Here is a 19,962-nt window from a genome sequence, read left to right as displayed (position 1 = left end):
TTTTTGATGATGGCCATTCTGACCAATGTGAGGTGATACCTCATTGTAATTTTTATTTGCATTTATTTGATAATTACAGATGTTGAGCATCTTTTCATATGCCTCTTGGCCATTTGTATGTCTTCTTTGGAGAAATGTCTGTTTAGATCTTCTGCTCATTTTTTGATTGGGTTGTTTAATAGTGAGATGCATGAGCTGTTGGTATATTTTGGAGATTAATCCCTTGTCAATCACTTCATTTGCAAGTACTTTCTCCCACTTGGTGGGTTGTCTTTCCATTTTATTTATGATTTCCTTCACTGTGCAAAGTTTAATTAGGTCCCATTTGTTTATTTTTGTTTTTACTTTCATTACTTTAGGCTGCTGCTGCTGCTAAGTTGCTTCAATTGTGTCCAACTCTGTGCTACCCCATAGACGGCAGCCCACCAGGCTCCCCCGCCCCTGGGATTCTCCAGGCAAGAACACTGGAGTGGGTTGCCATTTCCTTCTCCAATGCATGAAAGTGAAAAGTGAAAGTGAAGTCGCTCAGTCGTGTCCAACTTTTAGCGACCCCATGGACTGCAGCCCACCAGGCTCCTCTGTCCCTGGGGTTTTCCAGGCAAGAGTACTGGAGTCGGGTGCCATTGCCTTCTCCGATTACTCTAGGAGGTGGATCAAAAAAGATCTTGCTGTAATTTATTTCAGAGCATTCTGCCTCTCTTTTCCTTTAAGAGTTCTGTAGTGTCGGGTCTTACATTTAGGTCTTTAATTCATTTTGAGGTTATTTTCGTGTGTGGTGACAGAGAATGCTCTAACGTGTATTTTTAAACAACATTAGAATGGTCTGTGGCGGGTGTGGGGATGGAGACCGCAAGAGTAAGGGATGGTGTACTTGAGCTAAGAGTGGTAAAGTGGGTTCGCACAGCAGTTCTGCCCTTCACACCTGAGGGACCACAGTCACTGAGTCCTTCCTCGTCTTTTACCCTCCCTAGATGACTTCTAATGGCACACTGTCTCTAAAATTCTTAGTATTTATTAAAGTTTATTTTTCAGGCTTCATTCAAATGATTCATGAAAATGCTAGAATAGAACTAGGACACTGGACTTCCAGGGTTTAGACTACTTACTACCTGCTTATTCAGCGGAACTCAAATACTTTTTGGAACAGAGACATGTAAAGAAGGTAAACACAATGCAGCAATGCCAAAAACCATAATTGCATTCTGAATAGGAGGCAACAAACTATTCTTCCAATTGCAAAAGGTCAATACATTTAATGCCATTAGTTTCCGGAAAATGACAGGTAATTTTGTGGTAGTTCTATCAATCCAAACTAATAACTGCCTAATTAACAACCATCCCCTATTATGATCCAAAAGTGACGGAGGGCTTAAATAATACAGAATAGCATAAATTCAAAGTGAACATTTAGAATAGGAAATAAAACTAAAGATGAGGCTATAAAATGAATCAGGAATGTGGTCCTAATAAATCACCATAATGACTAATATTAGAATCATTTCTGATGGAACTCCCATCTGGCATTAAACTTGACAGCGTCCAATGTGGAAGAGGAATTCTACTTGATCAACTACATAATTCATAGAGAACATAAGATGGAAGCAAAGTTCGGCAGAAATGCAGTTTTTTGTGGCTGTAAAAAGCACTCACAGATCATCATACAGCAGAACTGTACCAACAGCATCCTCAATAACTTTCTTTAGAATAGATGCAGTGGTTAATACAGTGCTAGTCCTAGAGACAATTCAAACCCCAAGATGATGGCACCATGATTGAGGAGAGGGCGGCATGACGGCACAATGGTTAGAAGAGACCCCAGTCCTATACTGTCTGACTTCAAACCCCAGCTCTGCCAGTTAATAGCTGTGGGACCTGGGACATTGTTCCAACCTGCCTCAGGTGACTCAGCTGCCCTAACTGTGAGGTGCAGCTACAAGAGCAATCTGCCGAGAATTGAGTTAAGCAGCACTGCATTGTGTTACTATTTGTTAACAAAGAGCTCAGTAAAAGCAGTTGTGGTGGAAACTGCCTTCATTCCATTCCATAGCTAGTTCTATCCAACCCAAAGAGCCCTAGGGAGATTTGAGAGTACTGCTGTCCAAGAGAAGTTTCTGCAAACACTGCCATCCAAGGACTTCCCTGTGGCTAGTGACTTTCCAAGGTCCAGTGGCTAGGACTCTGCACTCCCAGTGCAGGCTGCCCAGGTCAAGCCCTGGTCAGGGAACTAGAGCCCACAGGCAAAACTAAAGATCTCATGTGCCATAGCTGAGACCTGGCACAGCGGAAAAAAAGTGCTGTCCATAACAGCCTCTTGTGGCTAATGAGCACTAGAAATGTGGCTAGTTTTGTTTTTAAACGTACAGTGCATTTGAGTTTCAGGCTCGGATAACTGTGCTAATGAAGGACTGGATTTCTACTTTAATTTAAATGAATTTGAGCAGCCACAATGATGAGTGGCTACGACACTAGACACATACACAGAAAATCTCCATTGTGGCAGAAAGTTTGGACAGTGCCAATCTAAAACAGCTTCCAAGCAACACTGTGAATATGGTTATCAGCTAAGTTTTCTGATGACTGTTAGACAACAAGGAACTCCAGACTGTATTCCCTGACATCTAACTAGAACATGACCAAACCTCTGTTGCCCAGTGAGTGGAGACCCCTAATGCCTGACGTGGAGCTGTCTGTTCATGATGTAAAGTGAAGAGAACAAACGCATGAAGGACTGGACAAAATGCCAGCTACCAGCACTTTGAAGGACGCCAAGGAAGTATCCACAGCAAGGCTGAGATCCTCCCTAGAAAACTGTTTTGAATCAACTTCAGAGCCCAGAGGAATGGGCTTGATCCCAAAGTTCCACTTCATCTAGCACAGCTGGGATTGTCTCAGTTTGAACAATTTTAAAGGGTGCTTTAGCCAGTGCTGGCCTCTTTTCTTCTCCCCAGTGTTCCATTAACTTTGAGAAATGCTACTTCCTGGTATACCCTCCAAAATAAACTACTAGGAAAAGGTAAACGGAGATGATAAAAGAAGCTGTAGTAGGCATCCCCGATAAAAGTGAGTAACAATTGCTGAAATTAATAGAATGACTTAGTATAAATCATGTAATATAAAGGGAAAGTAATTGATAACAAAGTGCGTATTTCAGTACGTGAGTGCCCAGGCACAGGCATACTAGAAGAAACAATGAAGTCATCAGTGCCCACTGACAGGGTTATGTGGGGGACTCAACTATCATCACTAGCACTGCTGTCAAGAATAAGATTTTTAGGAAGAGGTAAAGTTCCTGGTCAAGTTTTGAACAAAATAAAGAGTGCTGTGCTTAGTCACTCAGTCGTGTCTGACTCTTTTTGACCCCATGGACTGCAGCCCACCAGGCTCTTTGCCTGTCTGACCTTAAGTAACTGACCAATTAGTCAACCCTCACAGTGTCAGTGTCCTCATCCTACATGGAACATAAGGATGATCATAAGGATTAAATGATAGTGAAGTTGCTCAGTTGGGTCCAACTCTTTGTGACCCTGTGGACTGTGTCCATGGGATTCTCCAGGCAAGAATACTGGAGTGGGTTGCCATTTCCTTCTCCAGGGGATCTTCCCAACCCAGGGACCGAACCCAGGTCTCCAGCATTGTAGGCAGATGCTTTATCATCTGAGTCACCAGGGAAGTCTCAGGATTAAATGAGATGAGGCTTTAAAGTGACCTATACAGTTGGGAGGTGCTTAATCATAGTAGTTATTATCACTCTTGGGCTTCCCAGGTGGCACTAGTGGTAAAGAACCCACCTGTCAATGCAGGAGACCTAAGAGATGTGGGTTCGCTCCCTGGGTCAGGAAGATCCCTTGGGAAGGGCGTGGCAACCCACTCCAGTATTCTTGCCTGGAGAATCCCACTGACAGAGGAGCCTGGTGGGCTACAGTCCATGGAGTTGCAGAGTTGAACATGACTGAAGTGACTTAGCAACAGTAGCATTATCACTCTTAAATCCCTAAGCAATTCACCCAAATTAGTGTCAGAACATTTATAAGGCAAACACAAATAAAACTTGATACACATATTACATGGGGTTTCAAAAAAAGCTCTTTGCTTTTTTGAACAGCCAACTGGAACCTATTTTTTAAAAATCTTAAATTAAAAGAAAAACAATGATAAATAAGAAAATAGATTGTGATTAAGAGATTATAAATATATTTATTGGTAATATTATTGAATACTGAATGCAGAGAACAGAATACAAAGAAATCATCACTTAAAGGGAAACATTAATCTTTAAAAATGCAATATATTTACATATATGTTAACCAATTTTGCACATCTGTTTAGAGTTACAAACAAATACAAAGCTAATTCCAAAGCTTTTAATCTGAAGTGTTCTCCATTTTAACGTCCACTGCTTTTTGCTGTATTTACACCAAGTATGATTAATTTTGTTTGCAGCTAATCTAAAAGCAAGAGGCTATGAGCTGACCCTGAGGCAGTCAGGTAAATCAGGAACTTCAGAACAGCTCTTTAAGACAGGATAAAGTCACATGAAAGAAGATGCCTCAATCCTAGATATATAAAACGCAGAAGAGAAAATACTAAGAAGCAAAAGGAATCACAGAAATACCAATTCTATTCTAAATTATAATTTCTAATTCTAGCAACAATTCAATTAGCAGTAGCTTAGAGGACTATGTTCTAAAAAATAAAACCAATAGTTCTTTCACCACAATTTTCTGACTACACCTAATGAATAATTATCAAGTCTTCATATCTTTTTTTTAATAACCCAATAATATGATATAAACATAGCAGAATCATTAACAAGAGGCCTTCAAACACACTGCAGAAAGCTGAAATACAGTTTGGGGGCCAGATTTCAATTTACATAATATTACCATTGATAAAGACACCTGGTACAATACTGTTCAGCACTGTTAACTCAGAAATGCTCCATCCATTCTTTCCATCAGGGAACAACTGACATGGATGGGATTGTTATGACAATTCTAACAGGGCCTCTAAAGAGGATTGCACATAAAATGAAAAAATTATGAACTATGATATAATCATGACAACACAGCTAGCTTATAGAACTGAATTTTTCACCATAATAATGGTACTACAGAATTACAGTGACATTAAACATCAGAAATATTTATTCCTGCTAACTACTGAGTAGAAAAAGTCTTCCAACTGTATTTTTGATGAATAGGATATCTTTGAAATAAACACTAGGGGGAAATTAAAAGTTCCTCAATTGAAAATTCTCAAGTTCATTTTTCACAGATATTAACAACAAGCAAAGCAGCTTACAAAAAAAAATCAAACTTACCTTAAAAACAAATAAATATAAGATCAAATCAATCTTTTTTGAGGAAAATATAGCTCCTTTTCAAAAGTTCTGTTTGGTTTGTGACTAGACTTGAAAATATTAAAATAAACCAAAGAGATCCCTTGAAAATATGAAAATAAACCAAACAGATCCCAACAATACTGATTTGCGCTACAAGATCTGAAAAAAGCGCTTCAGGTTTTAAGCTGAAGGTTTCATTTCCCCATACCCTACTATTCCCCAGAGAAAGTAAATAGCAAAAAGCAGCTCTTGCAAAAAATACACAAAAACAAAACAAAAATACCAACCACAACTAATCATATGAAACAAACTTTAAACATTTCACTCTAGTTGGTCTTATGTTGGCTAAGGTTTCTGTAGCAAGGATTTCCTAGTCTCATCCTCTATCTCGCATTCATTAGTCAATGCCACATTGTTATCAAACAAGGCTATGCAGAGCCTTTCCTAAGAAGTCAGGATGAGCTGGAGGTAGTTTTAGGACAGCATCCTTGACTACAGTATGTAGTTAGTTCAAACAGACAGGTTGTTCTTCTAAAAGGATTACAGTGTGTAAAAATGCAAAAAGAAACAAAAGTACAGCCCTCACTGCTCTGCACTAAGAGATTTTGATAAACAGAACGAACACTGGAAGCCAGGACACTGGCATCTGTCTCCTCTCCCGTGAGCTCCTCTAATGTACCAGTTCAGGCTGGTTTTCCACAAAAGGCAGCACCCCACTTACATAGTAGGCGATGCCAAGAGACAGCAGAGCGATGACAAAGATCAAGAGCAGCACCCTCCAGAAGCCCAGATCCTCTACAAACTCCTGCCATGTGGTGCGGAAGCTGGACAGGACCCCCTCACCCTGCTGCAGGTTGGGATTGAGGAGGGAATGGCTTTCCATGGCACTGTGAGAGAAGCAAAGAGAAAGAAGGGCATGAAACAACACATCACCCATTTCAAAAACAAAAAACCACAGAAACTGCATTGTTTAAGAAGACCAACCTTAAAATATACATTGACAAGAAGAAAACTGACATATATATTCTAACCCATTTATGTACCGATTTAAATACCCATTTATGTACCAATTTAAATATCTTCAAGTATTTGGACAATTTACCTTGAACCATAAATTGCTAAACAATAATGATTATGTTCCTTGTTTAAGTATCTAGAAGAGTCAAAGTTAGAAGCTCCAATACTTTGGCTATCTGATACAAAGAGCTGATTGATTGGGAAAGACCTTTATGCTAGCAAGATTGAGGGCTGCAGGAAAAGGGGACAACAGAGGATGAGATGGTTAGATGGCATCATCAACTCAACGGACATGAGTCTGAGCAAACTCCAGGAGATGGTGAAGGACAGGGAAGCTGGCATGCCACAGTCCATGGGGTTGCAGAGTTGGACACAACTGAACAACAACAAAAACATCCCAACAGTGAAGCAGAAGTCTTAAAAGTGAAAGTGAAGTAGCTCAGTCGAGTCTGACTCTCTGCGACCCCGTGGATGTAGTCTGCCAGGCTCGTCCCTCCATGGGATTCTCAAGGCAAGAATACTGGAGTGGGTTGCCATTTCCTTCTCCAGGGGATCTTCCAGACCCAGGGATCAAATCCGGGTCTCCTGTATCGCAGGCAGATGCTTTAACCTCTGAGCCACCAGGGAAGAAGTCTTGAACAGTGTGTGAATCTTAAAGGTGGATTTTTATCAATTTAGTTCAATAATCTGACCAATGAAGGAATTCCTTCTTTAAACTGAAATACTCTAATAATGGATGCTTACTCTGTTGTACACTTGGACAGGGCTAGCCATTAGTGATTCCTCTTAATAGCTTCCTCCCACTAGTTTTAGCTTTATCTTGTACAATAACACAAAATAAGTTTACTTCTCTTCTGTATAAAGGCTGAGTCTAGTTGAAAATAAGGTAGTACAAGTACCATAAAAACTATGTAAGTGAGAACATGACTGCTACAAATAGAGTATATCTGACACTGGTATTCGAGAGGCTGCACTGTGATGAGTTCGAAGCTCCAAGAGATTAGCACCCACAATTATGTCACAACATGCAGGACCAATAACAGGGTATCATTTAGATTAAAGCCACAATGACCATCATCATAGGTATTAACTAGTGATTGCTGTTATTCTTCTTTCTAAACTTCTTTTCATATTCTTCTGATCATCTTGGGACAGAACAATGGAAACAGCACAAAACAAGATCTTAAGAGTCTGGTTCATCATGCACAGTTGACAGGTTTTTTTGGTAAGTTACAATTTTACTTTATTCACCGACACTGTTAACCACAGACCTTTCAGCCTTTCCTGGCATTAGTGTCTTTTCCAATCCTAGGAAAATGACTTTGTAAAGGGCCAGTCTGTTTGCCATCCAAACTTTTTTTATATGATAAAAAATGTTTATCTTCTGAATAGGAGAAGACATTTTCAATGGGAATTTATAACAATACAAAAATTTGAAGAAAACTCTAGCAAGTTCAAAGATAAGATTAGAACTCTGAGAAGTTCAGGAGAGGTTAATTTTTTTTTTTTTTTTTGGGCTCACTTCTCTATTTATTAAATAACCACATGTGGAGAGGCACAAAGCACTTAAGTTTTATATGACTACAAAGTTATCACAAATCCCAAACTTCTTAGCCACAGATATTTCACTTACTCTGTTTAAAAAAAAGGCTTTTAAAACATCTGAGTTAGCTTGATACACAGAGACCCTGAACTACATATTTTTAAATGCTTGTACTTCCTGCTCTAATAATGTCTTCATTTTGACTTACATGAAATTTACTGACTACATCTGATTCAAAATGCTCTCATACTTAAAGGTGTTAGATATACAGGTATCCCCCACTTTTTGAAAGTTCACTTTATGCCACCTCACTTTTAAGAAACATCTACTATACTACCTGTATTTGCTAATTAAAAGAAATCCCAAGAGGATTTTTGCTTTTATAGGAAGAAAGGCATAAAGCACAACAGTGTTCAGCATTTGTCTTGCAGCAAGACTGGCCCCGCCCAGCTCCTTCCCCAGGAACCTCACAGCATCTCGGTGTCCAGCTGCCCAGCCCTGAACGGTGCTTGAAGCACCTGTGTTTTATCTCAGTTTCTTTTGTGCGTCTGTTAGTAAGATGAGTCCTAAGGTTCTTCACTTTATGCCATCTCGACTTAAGGAAAAGTTCCCTAGGAACATTCTACTTTTGGATAGTGGGGGTGGGGTGGGGACCTATAAAATGAGACTTCAGTCGCGCCTTCTCTAAGAGCTCATGAAGTTCTGACACTCTGAACTGTCTATTGTGACTTGATCCAATGAAATATTTCCCACTATCTAGGAAATGTGTGATTCTAGTATGATGGTCTGTGTGTACAATGTTTAATTTTTTTGTACACTGCGTCTACACCGTCTCTGTCAGCCCATACCTAACATAAAAAGGAACTAAATTAAACTTAGGTTAAATGGTGTAGGGAAATATTTTTCATCAACTTGATTTATAGGCCCTTAAGAAGTTATGCTATGTTTTAGGGAATTATAAGGGAACAGGAAAATACTAAATACATTCAAAGTCTTGCTTTATCTCCTGTTCTAGAAAAGGCTAATCATCACATAGCTATGCCACAATGCCATGTACTAGCCAACACCTTTAAGCTTCCCCCTCACTTTAAGTTGACGTAATTCATATACCATAAAATTCATCTTTCTAAAGTACATGATTTAGTGTTATTTAGAAAATTCACAAAGCTGCAGAACCACCTCCACTATCTAATGTCATCTTGCCTCTATAAATGAACCCTGTGCCCTTCAGCAGCCACCGGCCCTTGTCCCTTCCCCTGCTCCTGGCAACCACTCCTGCCTTCTGTGCCTGGCTTCTCTCATGGAGCATGTTTTCAAAGCTCATTGGTGTTGCAGCACATGTCAGTATTTCATTACTTTTTATAGTGGGATAATACTTCACTGAATGGATAGATGACATTTTGCTTATCCATTCATCAATGATGGACTTTTGGGTGGTTTTTACCTTTTGGCTATTATAAGTAAAGCTTCTGTGAAATTTGCATACAAGTTTTTGTGTAAACATGTGTTTTCAATTTTCTTGGGTATATACCAAAAAGTGGAATTGTTGGGTCATATGGTGACTCTGTGTAACTTTTTGAGGAGTTGCCAGACTATCTTCCACAGCAGCTACTTTACATTCCCACCAGCAATGTAGGGTGGTTCAAATTTTCCTATATCATTGCCAGTACTTGTTATTGTCCATCTTTTTGACTGCAGCCGTTCTGTTGGGTACGAAGCGGTATTTCACTCTGGTTTCAATTTGCATTTTCCCTAATGACCAATGATGCTGCTTTTAAGCTTTCTAGTTTAAGCTTCAACCACACCTTCCTATCATGACACTGAAGGGCAGGAGTAAGACCAGGCAACTAGGTAGTACAAGTATTAATAATTTAATTTTTAAAGAACAAGCTTTACCTAATGCTGTAAATAATATGAATCCTCATATTGAAGTGCAATGGCATGTATGTGAAAGAAGCAGGAATAAATATTTTACACTGCACTGCTCAAATGACTAATCACTTCTGAGTTAATAAGGAATCACAACTGAGGCAAAATAAAACACATTTCTAATACAGAGATGCCAAGAAACTGGCTAGTAACACAATATACCAAGCAAGATCCTGAAAATAGACCAGGAAGAGCACATCTAGGACATTTTTCATGGTAAAGAAGCCCAAAGTCATTATGAAAATACATTTCAAGTTATTTTGGAAGCATATGATCTTTAAAAAAAACAGATAACTCAATGTTATTAAGTTTCTTACAGCAATCTGTGTGCCAATCCAGAGCACACAGGTGAGAGAAGGGCTTGCCAGTGCACTGCTGACTTCTTATTTTATGTACTTGCCAGCCTTCAGTGATAAGTCATGAGGAGCATGCACCGTTTTAGAAGTAAAACACTTTAATTTCTTTGGACAATAATAAGTGTTTACCACAAGCAAAATAATCCTAAACTTGAGAGTGGAATTAGTGGTCCCGAAGAAGTACATGAGCAAGTCTATGAAGAAGGAGGAAAGGAATCATGCGCACACAGGAATCAAATTAAGGGTGAAGTATGAAAGTCAGAGAGGATTTCATCTGGAACTCACAGAAACAATGATCCCAAAGTCTGAGTGGACCATATGCTCCTAATTCTAAGTCATGGTCAATCTGCTACTGAGTCAGTAGCTAATGAGGGCCCCAGTCCCCTGAAAAATCTAGGAGGAGATTATGTAAATTCATTATACTTCTTACCTTGCATTATCTGGAAGCCTGAAATGACATGGTGGTCAACCAAACTACAAGCTGGTACAACTAAATCTGGCCTAGAGGCTTTACCTGTTGAGCCGTGACGCCAAGAGAAAAGATGACTGATCACCTTGTCAGGCTTCCTGAACTATGTTCTAAACTGCCTTTAGATGAGGAATGAGGAGATACGTGAGACCCTGTCAGTCACTCCATCTTAGCTTCAGTTACATACAGGAGCCCAAATTTAATTTGTTCCAACTCATGTTAAAGTCACTTTCACATCACTGAATTGTGTATGTGTTAAATCTTGTCTTACTCTCCTCCTGTTTTACTTTTCCCTTAGCACTTTAATTCCCTATCTCTGGAACTACCTTTCATAACATTGTCCAAGTTCTTCTATCTTTCTCTGCCTTTTTTGAAATCCCATTCTTTTTGTGACCTGTACCTAAATTCTCAAACTCCTGTTTCCTTCTCTCCTATTCGGCTCTTCTCTTGTCCTGCCAACACAGCAGGCTGCCCTCCACAGTGGCCAACAGAGCATTCTGTGCGTGTGGGCACACAGTGTTTTCTGTTAATGGCTTTTCAATCGTAATCTGGAGCCATAAGGACCAATAGAGAGTTCAAACAAAGTGTCAAGCACTTTACTTGAAAGCAAATAAATATAAAGCTGACAAAAAGTTGTCAAAAAAGATTCACTCAATGTAAGACCAGAAACTATAAAACTCTTAGAGGAAAACATAGGCAGAACACTCTTTGGTATAAATCACAGCAAGATTGTCTATGACCACCTTCTAGAGCAATAGAAATAAAAACAAAAATAAACAAGGGGGACCTGATTAAACTTAAAAGCTTTTGCACAGGAAAGGAAAATATTAACAAGGTGAAAAGACAAGTCTCAGAAAGGGAGAAAATAATAGCAAATGAGACAAATGACAAAGGATTAATCTTCAAAATATACAAGCAGCTCATGGAGCTCAATGTCAGAAAAACAACACCCAATCAAAAGTGGGCAGAAAACCTAAACTGACATTTCTCCAAAGACGACGTACAGATGGCTAATAAACACATGAAAAGATGTTCAACGTCCCTCATTATTAGAGAAATGCAAATCAAAACTATAGTGAGGTATCACCTCACACTGACCAGAATGGCCATCATCAAAAAATCCACAAACAATGAATGTTGGAGAGGGTGTGGAGAGAAGGGAACCCTATTGCACTGCTGGTGGGAATGTAAATTGATGCAGCTACTATGGAGAAGAGTATGCAGATTCCAAAAAAAAAGAACCTAGAAATAAAACTACCATATGACCCAACAATCCCACTAATGGACACGTACCCTGAGAAAACCATAATTTAAAAAGACATATGCACCCCAATGTTCATTGCAGCACTATTTATAATAGCTAGGTCGTGGAAGCAATCTAGATGTCCATGGACAGATGAATGGATAAAGAAGCTATAGAAGATACACAAAAGGGAATATTACTCAGCTACAAAAAGGAATGCATTTGAGTCAATTCTAATGAGGCAGATGAACCTAGAGCCCATTAAACAGAGTGAAGTCTAAGTCAGAAAGTGAAAAATACTGCGTATATTAACCCACGTAAATGGACTCTAGAAAGATGGTACTGATGAACCTACTCACAGGGGAGCGATGGAGACGGAGACAGAGAACAGGCCTGTGGCCAGAGGGGGAGGTGGGGGCGGGACAAACTGAGAGGAGCACTGAAACGTATATATTATCATACAGAAAACAGAGAGCCAGCGGGAATTTGAAATTTGTCTCAGGGAGCTCAAATCGGTGCTCTGTGACAACCTAGGGGGTGACATGGTGGGGCGGTAGTGCGGGGGAGGCTCAAGAGGGAGGGGACATACGTATGCCTATGGCTGATTCATGTGGATGTATGGCAGAAACCAGCACAATACTGTAAAGCAATTATCCTCCAATTAAAAACAAATAAATTTAAAAAGACAAAAGAAACAAACCACAAAAAAAGATTCACCTGAAGTGACTTGCCTCTTAAAAAAATGAAATCTTAAGTACCTTTCACTCTCAGCTGTCTGCATGGTCTCTAGCTTTGAGTGAGTTCCTCTGTTAAATCCTTTTACCTCCTGTTCTTCCAACGATTCCAGCAATCGGATGACATCTTTATTCACTCCCCTGCGCTTTGCCAGAACTAGGGGTGTAGCACCTTGATGGTTGCTAAAAAGTTCATAAAAATAAAAATAGCTGTTACACTATACTGTTAGTAGCCATTTGTGGGGATCTCAGTGAGGAAGGCACGGGCCCCATTAACTCAAAATTAAAACCAGAACAGAACCAGTGGTTGAGATGGAGCCTGAATTTTGAGTTAACCTTTTTTTTTCTTTTAGGAAAAAGGAAAAAATATACATAGTCAAGAGTAGATAAATGAGAATAAAGAAAAAAGGGCATCTTCCTAGAAACTAATTGGAAAAGTCTAGATTCTAGATTCATTCTTATCTGACATTTATATATTTCATGAGAACAGTGTCTATTTTTTGAAATGTCTAAGAGCTAAAAGAAAAAAACAAAAAAACCTAAGCTCAAAAGCAATCAAATAATCTGCGTTGGTTCACCTAACCATTTAACAACAGGAGAAAGCCTGACCAACACTGAATCCTATAGTTAATTCCTAGACATTTTGTCCTATAGTAGCAGAATCATTTACTGTCTTATTCGGATTTAGGGACATTATAACACCAATAAATTAGGTATAAAAAATGTATCTTAAAGGTCAAGGTTTATTTTTAAAGTGACCTGATATTGTTCCCACTCAAGAGACAAGGTATCACTAAAACAAAACAAAAAACACTACTTCTTCAAATTGTTCAGTATAAGAAGGACTCTTATACTTCATGAGTCCAGAGAGATAATGAAGCTAGTCTGGTATATTACACGAAGGTAAACAAGCTTTGGAACCAGGTGGAACTAGTTTTAAATTCCAACTGTGTTAAGTCATTTAACCCAGAATTCTTGTCTCAACTATTTCATCTATAAAACAAATACTTAAGAGCTATTCATTCTGAAGATTAAATGAGCTAACACAGTAAACGCAGTGCCCAGGTCATAACAGATTTTCAACAAATGTTAGTTCTTCTTTTTCCCTTGTCTTATAATACATAATTATTTAGTAGCAGAACTTAGCCACTATTTTCATAGAAAACTTTACACTGCTTCAGCACAAATCTAGAAGTCAGGCTCTTGTTCCCTCACTCATTGTCCTCATACCTTTCTGAGCTTGTCACTACACTTGATCAATGAGGAAACAAAATCAATAGATTCCAAGATTAGACCACTGGCTGAGAGGCTAATGGGAGGAAGTGACGAGACTTCAAAAACCACAGAACTTACCAAATATCAATTTTGAGTCCATTGGAAACCAAGAATTGAATAGTATCCACATGGCCACAGAGATGAAGAGCCGTGTTTCCCTGATAATCAGTGGCCAGGAGATCAGCACCAAATTTATGTAACAACTGGCAGATGTCTACATTCCCTCTGGCTGCTGCGAGGTGAAGGCCTGTTCTGCCCCTGCTGTCACGAATATTTGGGTCAAAGCCACTTTCCAAAAGCCTCTTGGAGTAGTTAAAGTCTCCATCAATACAGGCCTGTAGCAAGGGTACATTAGTCTGAGAAGAATCATTTACAAAAACGTAGGACATTGTTCGGATGTGGTGGATGGAATGTGCCTGTAAAGAAACATGAGGTGAGTTGAGATTCAGAGAAGCCAAACTAAATCAAGAGAGTGAAGTCATTTAGAAAAGTACTATTTCTCATCCTTCTTGGTCTCCTGCCTCTAATAAGTTACTTAACCAAACAGAAACATCAGAGTTATCAATTATATCTTATTTTCCATTAAAATGTCTAAGTTTTACCATATCTGCTGGATCAAAATTGCAATTAAATTATCATAAAGCCCTTTTTCATCATATAAAAAGACTGAGATATTTTTAAAGTAAAGCAAGACATAAGTGCTTAGATTTAGCTTTATTACATTGTCGGAAGACACAGACAGTAAGTTCCTTACACACACACACATACACACACAGCAGTTCTCTTTCATATATTTGTTTCTTATTGTACTTGAGATATTCTATACGGTAAAACAGAATCATGTGCTCAAAAGTTAACTGAATCAGCATAAAAAAAAAAAATGAACTTAATTCACACTCAGTAAGCACCTGCTCGATCCTGTTTGGGGCTTCCCGGATGGCTCAGTGGGTAAAAAGTCTGCCTGCCACTGCAGGAGATGCAGTAGATGTGGGTTCGATCCCTGGGTTGGGAAGGTCCCCTAGTGGAAAGCAGGGCAGCCCACTTCAGTATTCTTGCCTGGGAAATCCCACGGACAGAGGAGCCTGGCGGGCCACAGTCCAGGGGGTTTCAAAGAGTTGGACACGACTGAGCGACTATCAGTTTCACTTTCAAATGCTGTTTAGAGCACAAAGGTCAAATTTTAATAGAAAGAGAAAAGCTAAGGAAAGCAGAAAACTAAATTTAAAAACCAGACCTATTATGAAATTAAGAATTTCCATCTTTTTTACAGTATTGATCCTATTCTGCTTTGTTCTATGGTCATCTAGCTACCTGATTTTGCCAAACGCCCACTGTCTGAAGATGGAGAGATGAGGTCTCCATGGGAATAGCTGTGTCCATGCTAATATTGCACCCATCCGAGTAGACTCACTTCACCAACGGGTTTGTCCACACCTCTTTCACTGACACTCCCTGCCCCTAGAAATCTCTTGGGTCTCTCAGTGTGCATGCATGCATGTGCATCTCCACCCCACCTGCAACCATCTCTTCCTTGATCCATTTAAGAAAAAGTTAAAGCCTGACACAAGAAACTTTACTAAGGAGTTAAAGAGAAAACAAACCGAAAGAAGAAAACAAAGGCAGAGACTAATGTGTTTGTAAAGATGGCTCCTAAGGTTACAAAAGCTTAGTCACAAATGAGCTGGCTTGTAATTTACCAGGCAAAGTCTTTCTGCAACACAGATGGAATTGGATGCTAGATCAATCTATTGTGCCTAACCTCACAGGGATTCAGAAAGCCTGGCTCTGGAGTCTGGTGAGATTCTTGGCCGGTACCCCTTTTAGCCTGGTTTCCCACAGAGTCACTGCCCCTCTGGTCCTGGGCCATGTTAAGCTCTGCTGCTGCCATGAGGGCAAAGGGGAAACGGTAAGACAGACTGAGGGCCTGTTCTGAGCCAGGCACCGCATTAAGGGCTTTTAATGAATTTTATTTAATCTTCCCAATAAGTCCATCTGCAGTGGTTTTGGAGCCCCCTAAAATAAAGTCTGACACTGTTTCCACTGTTTCCCCATCTATTTCCCATGAAGTGATGGGACCAGATGCCATGATCTTAGTTTTTTGAATGTTGAGCTTTAAGCCAACTTTTTCACTCTCCTCTTCACTTTCATCAAGAGGCTTTTTAGTTCCTCTTCACTTTCTACCATAAGGGTGGTGTCATCTGCATATCTGAGATTATTGATATTTCTCCTGGCAATCTTGATTCCAGCTTGTGCTTCATCCAGCCCCACGTTTCTCATGATGTACTCTGCATATAAGTTAAATCAACAGGGTGACAATATACAGCCTTGACGTACTCCTTTTCCTTTTTGGAACCAGTCTGTTGTTCCATGTCCAGTTCTAACTGTTGCTTCCTGACCTGCATACAGGTTTCTCAAGAGGCAGGTCAGGTGCTCTGGTATTCCCATCTCTTTCGGAATTTTCCACAGTTTATTGTGATCCACACACTCAAAGGCTTTGGCATAGTCAATAAAACAGAAATAGATGTTTTTCTGGAACTCTCTTGCTTTTTCCATGATCCAGCGGATGTTGGCAATTTGATCTCTGGTTCCTCTGCCTTTTCTAAAACCAGCTTGAACATCTGGAAGTTCACGGTTCACGTATTGCTGAAGCCTGGCTTGGAGAATTTTGAGCATTACTTTACTAGCGTGTGAGATGAGTGCAATTGTGCGGTAGTTTGAACATCATTTGGCATTGCCTTTCTTTGGGATTGGAATGAAAACTGACCTTTTCCAGTCCTGTGGCCGCTGCTGAGTTTTCCAAATTTGCTGGCATATTGAGGGCAGCACTTTCACAGCATCCTCTTTCAGGATTTGAAATAGCTCCACTGGAATTCCATCATCTCCACTAGCTTTGTTCGTAGTGATGCTTTCTAAGGCCCACTTGACTTCACATTCCAGGATGTCTGGCTCTAGGTGAGTGATCACACCATCGTGATTATCTAGGTTGTAAAGATCTTTTTTGTACAGTTCTTCTGTGTATTGCCACCTCTTCTTAATATCTTCTGCTTCCGTTTTAGGTCCATACCATTTCTGTCCTTTATCGAGCCCATCTTTGCATGAAATGTTCCCTTGGTATCTCTAATTTTCTTGAAGAGATCTCTCTTCTCCAAAATCACTGCAGATGGTGATTGCGGCCATGAAATTAAAAGACGCTTATTCCTTGGAAGGAAAGTTATGACCAACCTAGACAGCATATTAAAAATCAGAGACATTACTTTGCCAACAAAGGTCCATCTAGTCAAGGCTATGGTTTTTCTAGTGGTCATGTATGGATGTGAGAGTTGGACTGTGAAGAAAGCTGAGCGCTGAAGAATTGATGCTTTTGAACTGTGGTGTTGGAGAAGACTGGAGAGTCTCTTGGACTGCAAGGAGATCCAACCAGTCCATCCTAAAGGAGATCAGTTCTGGGTGTTCATTGGAAGGACTGATGTTGAAGCTGAAACTCCAATACTTTGGCCACCTCATGTGAAGAGTTGACTCACTGGAAAAGACCCTGATGCTGGGAGGGATTGGGGGCGGGAGGAGAAGGGGACGACAGAGGATGAGATGGCTGGATGGCATCACCGACTCGATGGACATGAGTTTGGGTAAACTCTGGGAGTTGGTGATGGACAGGGAGGCCTGGTGTGCTGCGATTCATGGGAGTCAGACACGACTGAGTGACTGAATTGAATAAGCCCATGGTAAGATTTACTATACTTGATTTTAGTAGGGGTCATTGAAGCATTCTAAGTCAAGGAAATGGCAAAGTCTTAGTATATCATTCTTTCAAAAAGATGATTTTGTTGGCAATATAAAGAGGTTGGATTGGAGGGGCTCAAGACTGGAGACAGGGAGACCAATCAATAAGTCATTGTAGAAATCCAGGCTATAAATGAGGATAACCTGATCTAATACAGTGGCAGAGAGAAGGGGGCATACTGGAGGGATATCCTAGATAGAATTAACACAGAAATGTAGGGTGAGAAGGAACTGTTAAGGGTAATTCTAAATAAGGGGGAAATCTGCTTATGATTAAGAATTACAGAAATCAAGATAAGATAAACTTCAGATTATTATATTATATAATACTTTTAAAAGAAACTAACCCAGTGGGAAGATGTTACTCAAAAAACAGTCAAAAATTCTCTTTCAAGGTAATCTCCCTATTTTCCCCTATAGTATTTTTAACTGGATCATAAAAAAAGACAGAGGTATCACAAATGTCTTAAAAATTAAAATACCATGTATCAAGAATTTTTCAAGAGGTAATGTGCTTCGGTTAAATTCTCTAAGAATAGATAATGAAAAACAATCTACTTGGTGTTTTTGAACCAAAAAACCTAGTGTTTTTTGGTTCAAACACAGTAAGAATTCTTGTGGTTTTCAGACTGGGATTCTTTTGAATATTGGCTCAGTAAAAAGGGCAAGACTTTCTTGTCTATTTTTTGAGTGAGAATAAGCATGGTATATTATGTGAGTTTCTCTGTGTCCTTAAGAAACTACTAACCTCCAAATTGAATAAGCCTAAAGTCTAACGATAGATCATATTTTTCATCTTGATTACAGAACTGAATATACCCAAATTCAAGACCACAGTTCACTGAAGTTTTTGCATATTGTGAAGAAGTCCACAGTAGAAAATACTCACGTAAGCCTTAAGATTGGATCTTTCTTTATCACGTGACAGGTTCTCTGAATTCTTAACAAGGTTCACCAGATAATCCAGAAATGTGCCAGCAAGGATCTACAGTAAAGAGAAAATTCAGTTATAACAAAGGACCTGCTGTTCTACTAAACCCAGACAATGTAGAGGGACCTGTAAACACTTTCTAGACAATCAATGGGTAAGGCATCAACTTATGAAGTTGGTAAAGCCACTGAGGAGTAATAAAGTGGCAAAAGGAGCCCACAAACACGGTCAGAAAGACGGAAGAGTCAGATAATGTGCCACCAGCAGTGAAGAAAATTCACTGGACTGTGAAAATTCGCTCTAACGTACCAGAATTTGAAATGCATATTTTTCACATTAGAAATGGTGGCTGCATCTCAGGTTAGCCCACCAAAGCAATTTCAGAAATAAAATGCTATTTGCAGTGGGGGGAAAAGTAAAAACCATCCAATATTTATGTTAAACCAAATAGGTAGGGCTGCGCGGGCGCAGGAGGGCCAAGAGGAGCTACTCTACATTCAAGGTCAGGAGGGGTGGCTGTGAGGAGGTACCCCTTGTCCAAGGTAAGGAGCAGCGGCTGTGCTTTGCTGGAGCAGCCGTGAAGAGATACCCCATGTCCAAGGTAAGAGAAACCCAAGTAAAATGGTAGATGTTGCAAGAGGGCATCAGAGGGCAGACACACTGAAACTATACTCACAGAAAACTAGTCAATCTAATCACACTAGGACCACAGCCTTGTCTAACTCAATGAAACTAAGCCATGCCCTGTGGGGCCACCAGGCAGGTCATGGTGGAGAGGTCAGACAGAATGTGGTCCACTGGAGAAGGGAATGGCAAACCAATTCAGTATTCTTGCCTTGAGAACCCCATGAACAGTATGAAAAGGCAAAATGATAGGACACTGAAAGAGGAACTCCCCAGGTCAGTAGGTGCCCAATATGCTATTGGAGATCAGTGGAGAAATAACTCCAGAAAGAATGAAGGGATGGAGCCAAAGCAAAAACAATACCCAGTTGTGGATGTGACTGGTGATAGAAGCAAGGTCTGACACTGTAAAGAGCAATACTGCATAGGAACCTGGAATATCAGGTCCATGAATCAAGGCAAATTGGAAGTGGTCAAACAGGAGATGGCAAGAGTGAACGTCGACATTCTAGGAATCAGCGAACTACGATGGACTGGAATGGGTCAATTTAACTCAGATGACCATTATATCTACTACAGTGGGCAGGAATCCCTTAGAAGAAATGGAGTAGCCATCACGGTCAACAAAAGAGTCTGAAATGCAGTACTTGGATGCAACCTCAAAAATGACAGAATGATCTCTGTTTGTTTCCAAGGCAAACCATTCAATATCACAGTAAT

General features: G+C 39.9%; 1 protein-coding gene across 4 annotated transcripts in view; it reads right to left on the bottom strand.

Moving 5' to 3' along the window:
• ANKRD46 (ankyrin repeat domain 46) overlaps window positions 1-19,962 on the bottom strand; it is a 67,868-nt gene that overhangs the window by 22,425 nt on the left and 25,481 nt on the right. For 2 of the 4 annotated variants that reach the window (XM_005215624.5, XM_025001636.2), the window contains exons 2-5: window positions 18,577-18,672; window positions 13,986-14,323; window positions 12,657-12,815; window positions 6,063-6,228 (exon numbers count right to left, since the gene is read on the bottom strand). In XM_005215624.5, coding sequence (XP_005215681.1) covers window positions 6,063-6,228; window positions 12,657-12,815; window positions 13,986-14,296 — 636 coding nt within the window. In that variant the 5' untranslated portion in view covers window positions 14,297-14,323; window positions 18,577-18,672. Of the gene's footprint in view, window positions 1-4,174; window positions 6,229-12,656; window positions 12,816-13,985; window positions 14,324-18,576; window positions 18,673-19,962 lie in introns of those variants that run through there. The other 2 variants (XM_025001637.2, NM_001034619.1) reach the window with 2 other exon arrangements.

Source organism: Bos taurus, chromosome 14 (genome assembly GCF_002263795.3).
Source record: "Bos taurus isolate L1 Dominette 01449 registration number 42190680 breed Hereford chromosome 14, ARS-UCD2.0, whole genome shotgun sequence".
NCBI classification, from domain to species: Eukaryota; Metazoa; Chordata; class Mammalia; order Artiodactyla; family Bovidae; genus Bos; species Bos taurus.
The sequence above is the reverse complement of the archived record's forward strand: the minus strand, read 5'-3'. Positions and strand labels throughout refer to the sequence as shown.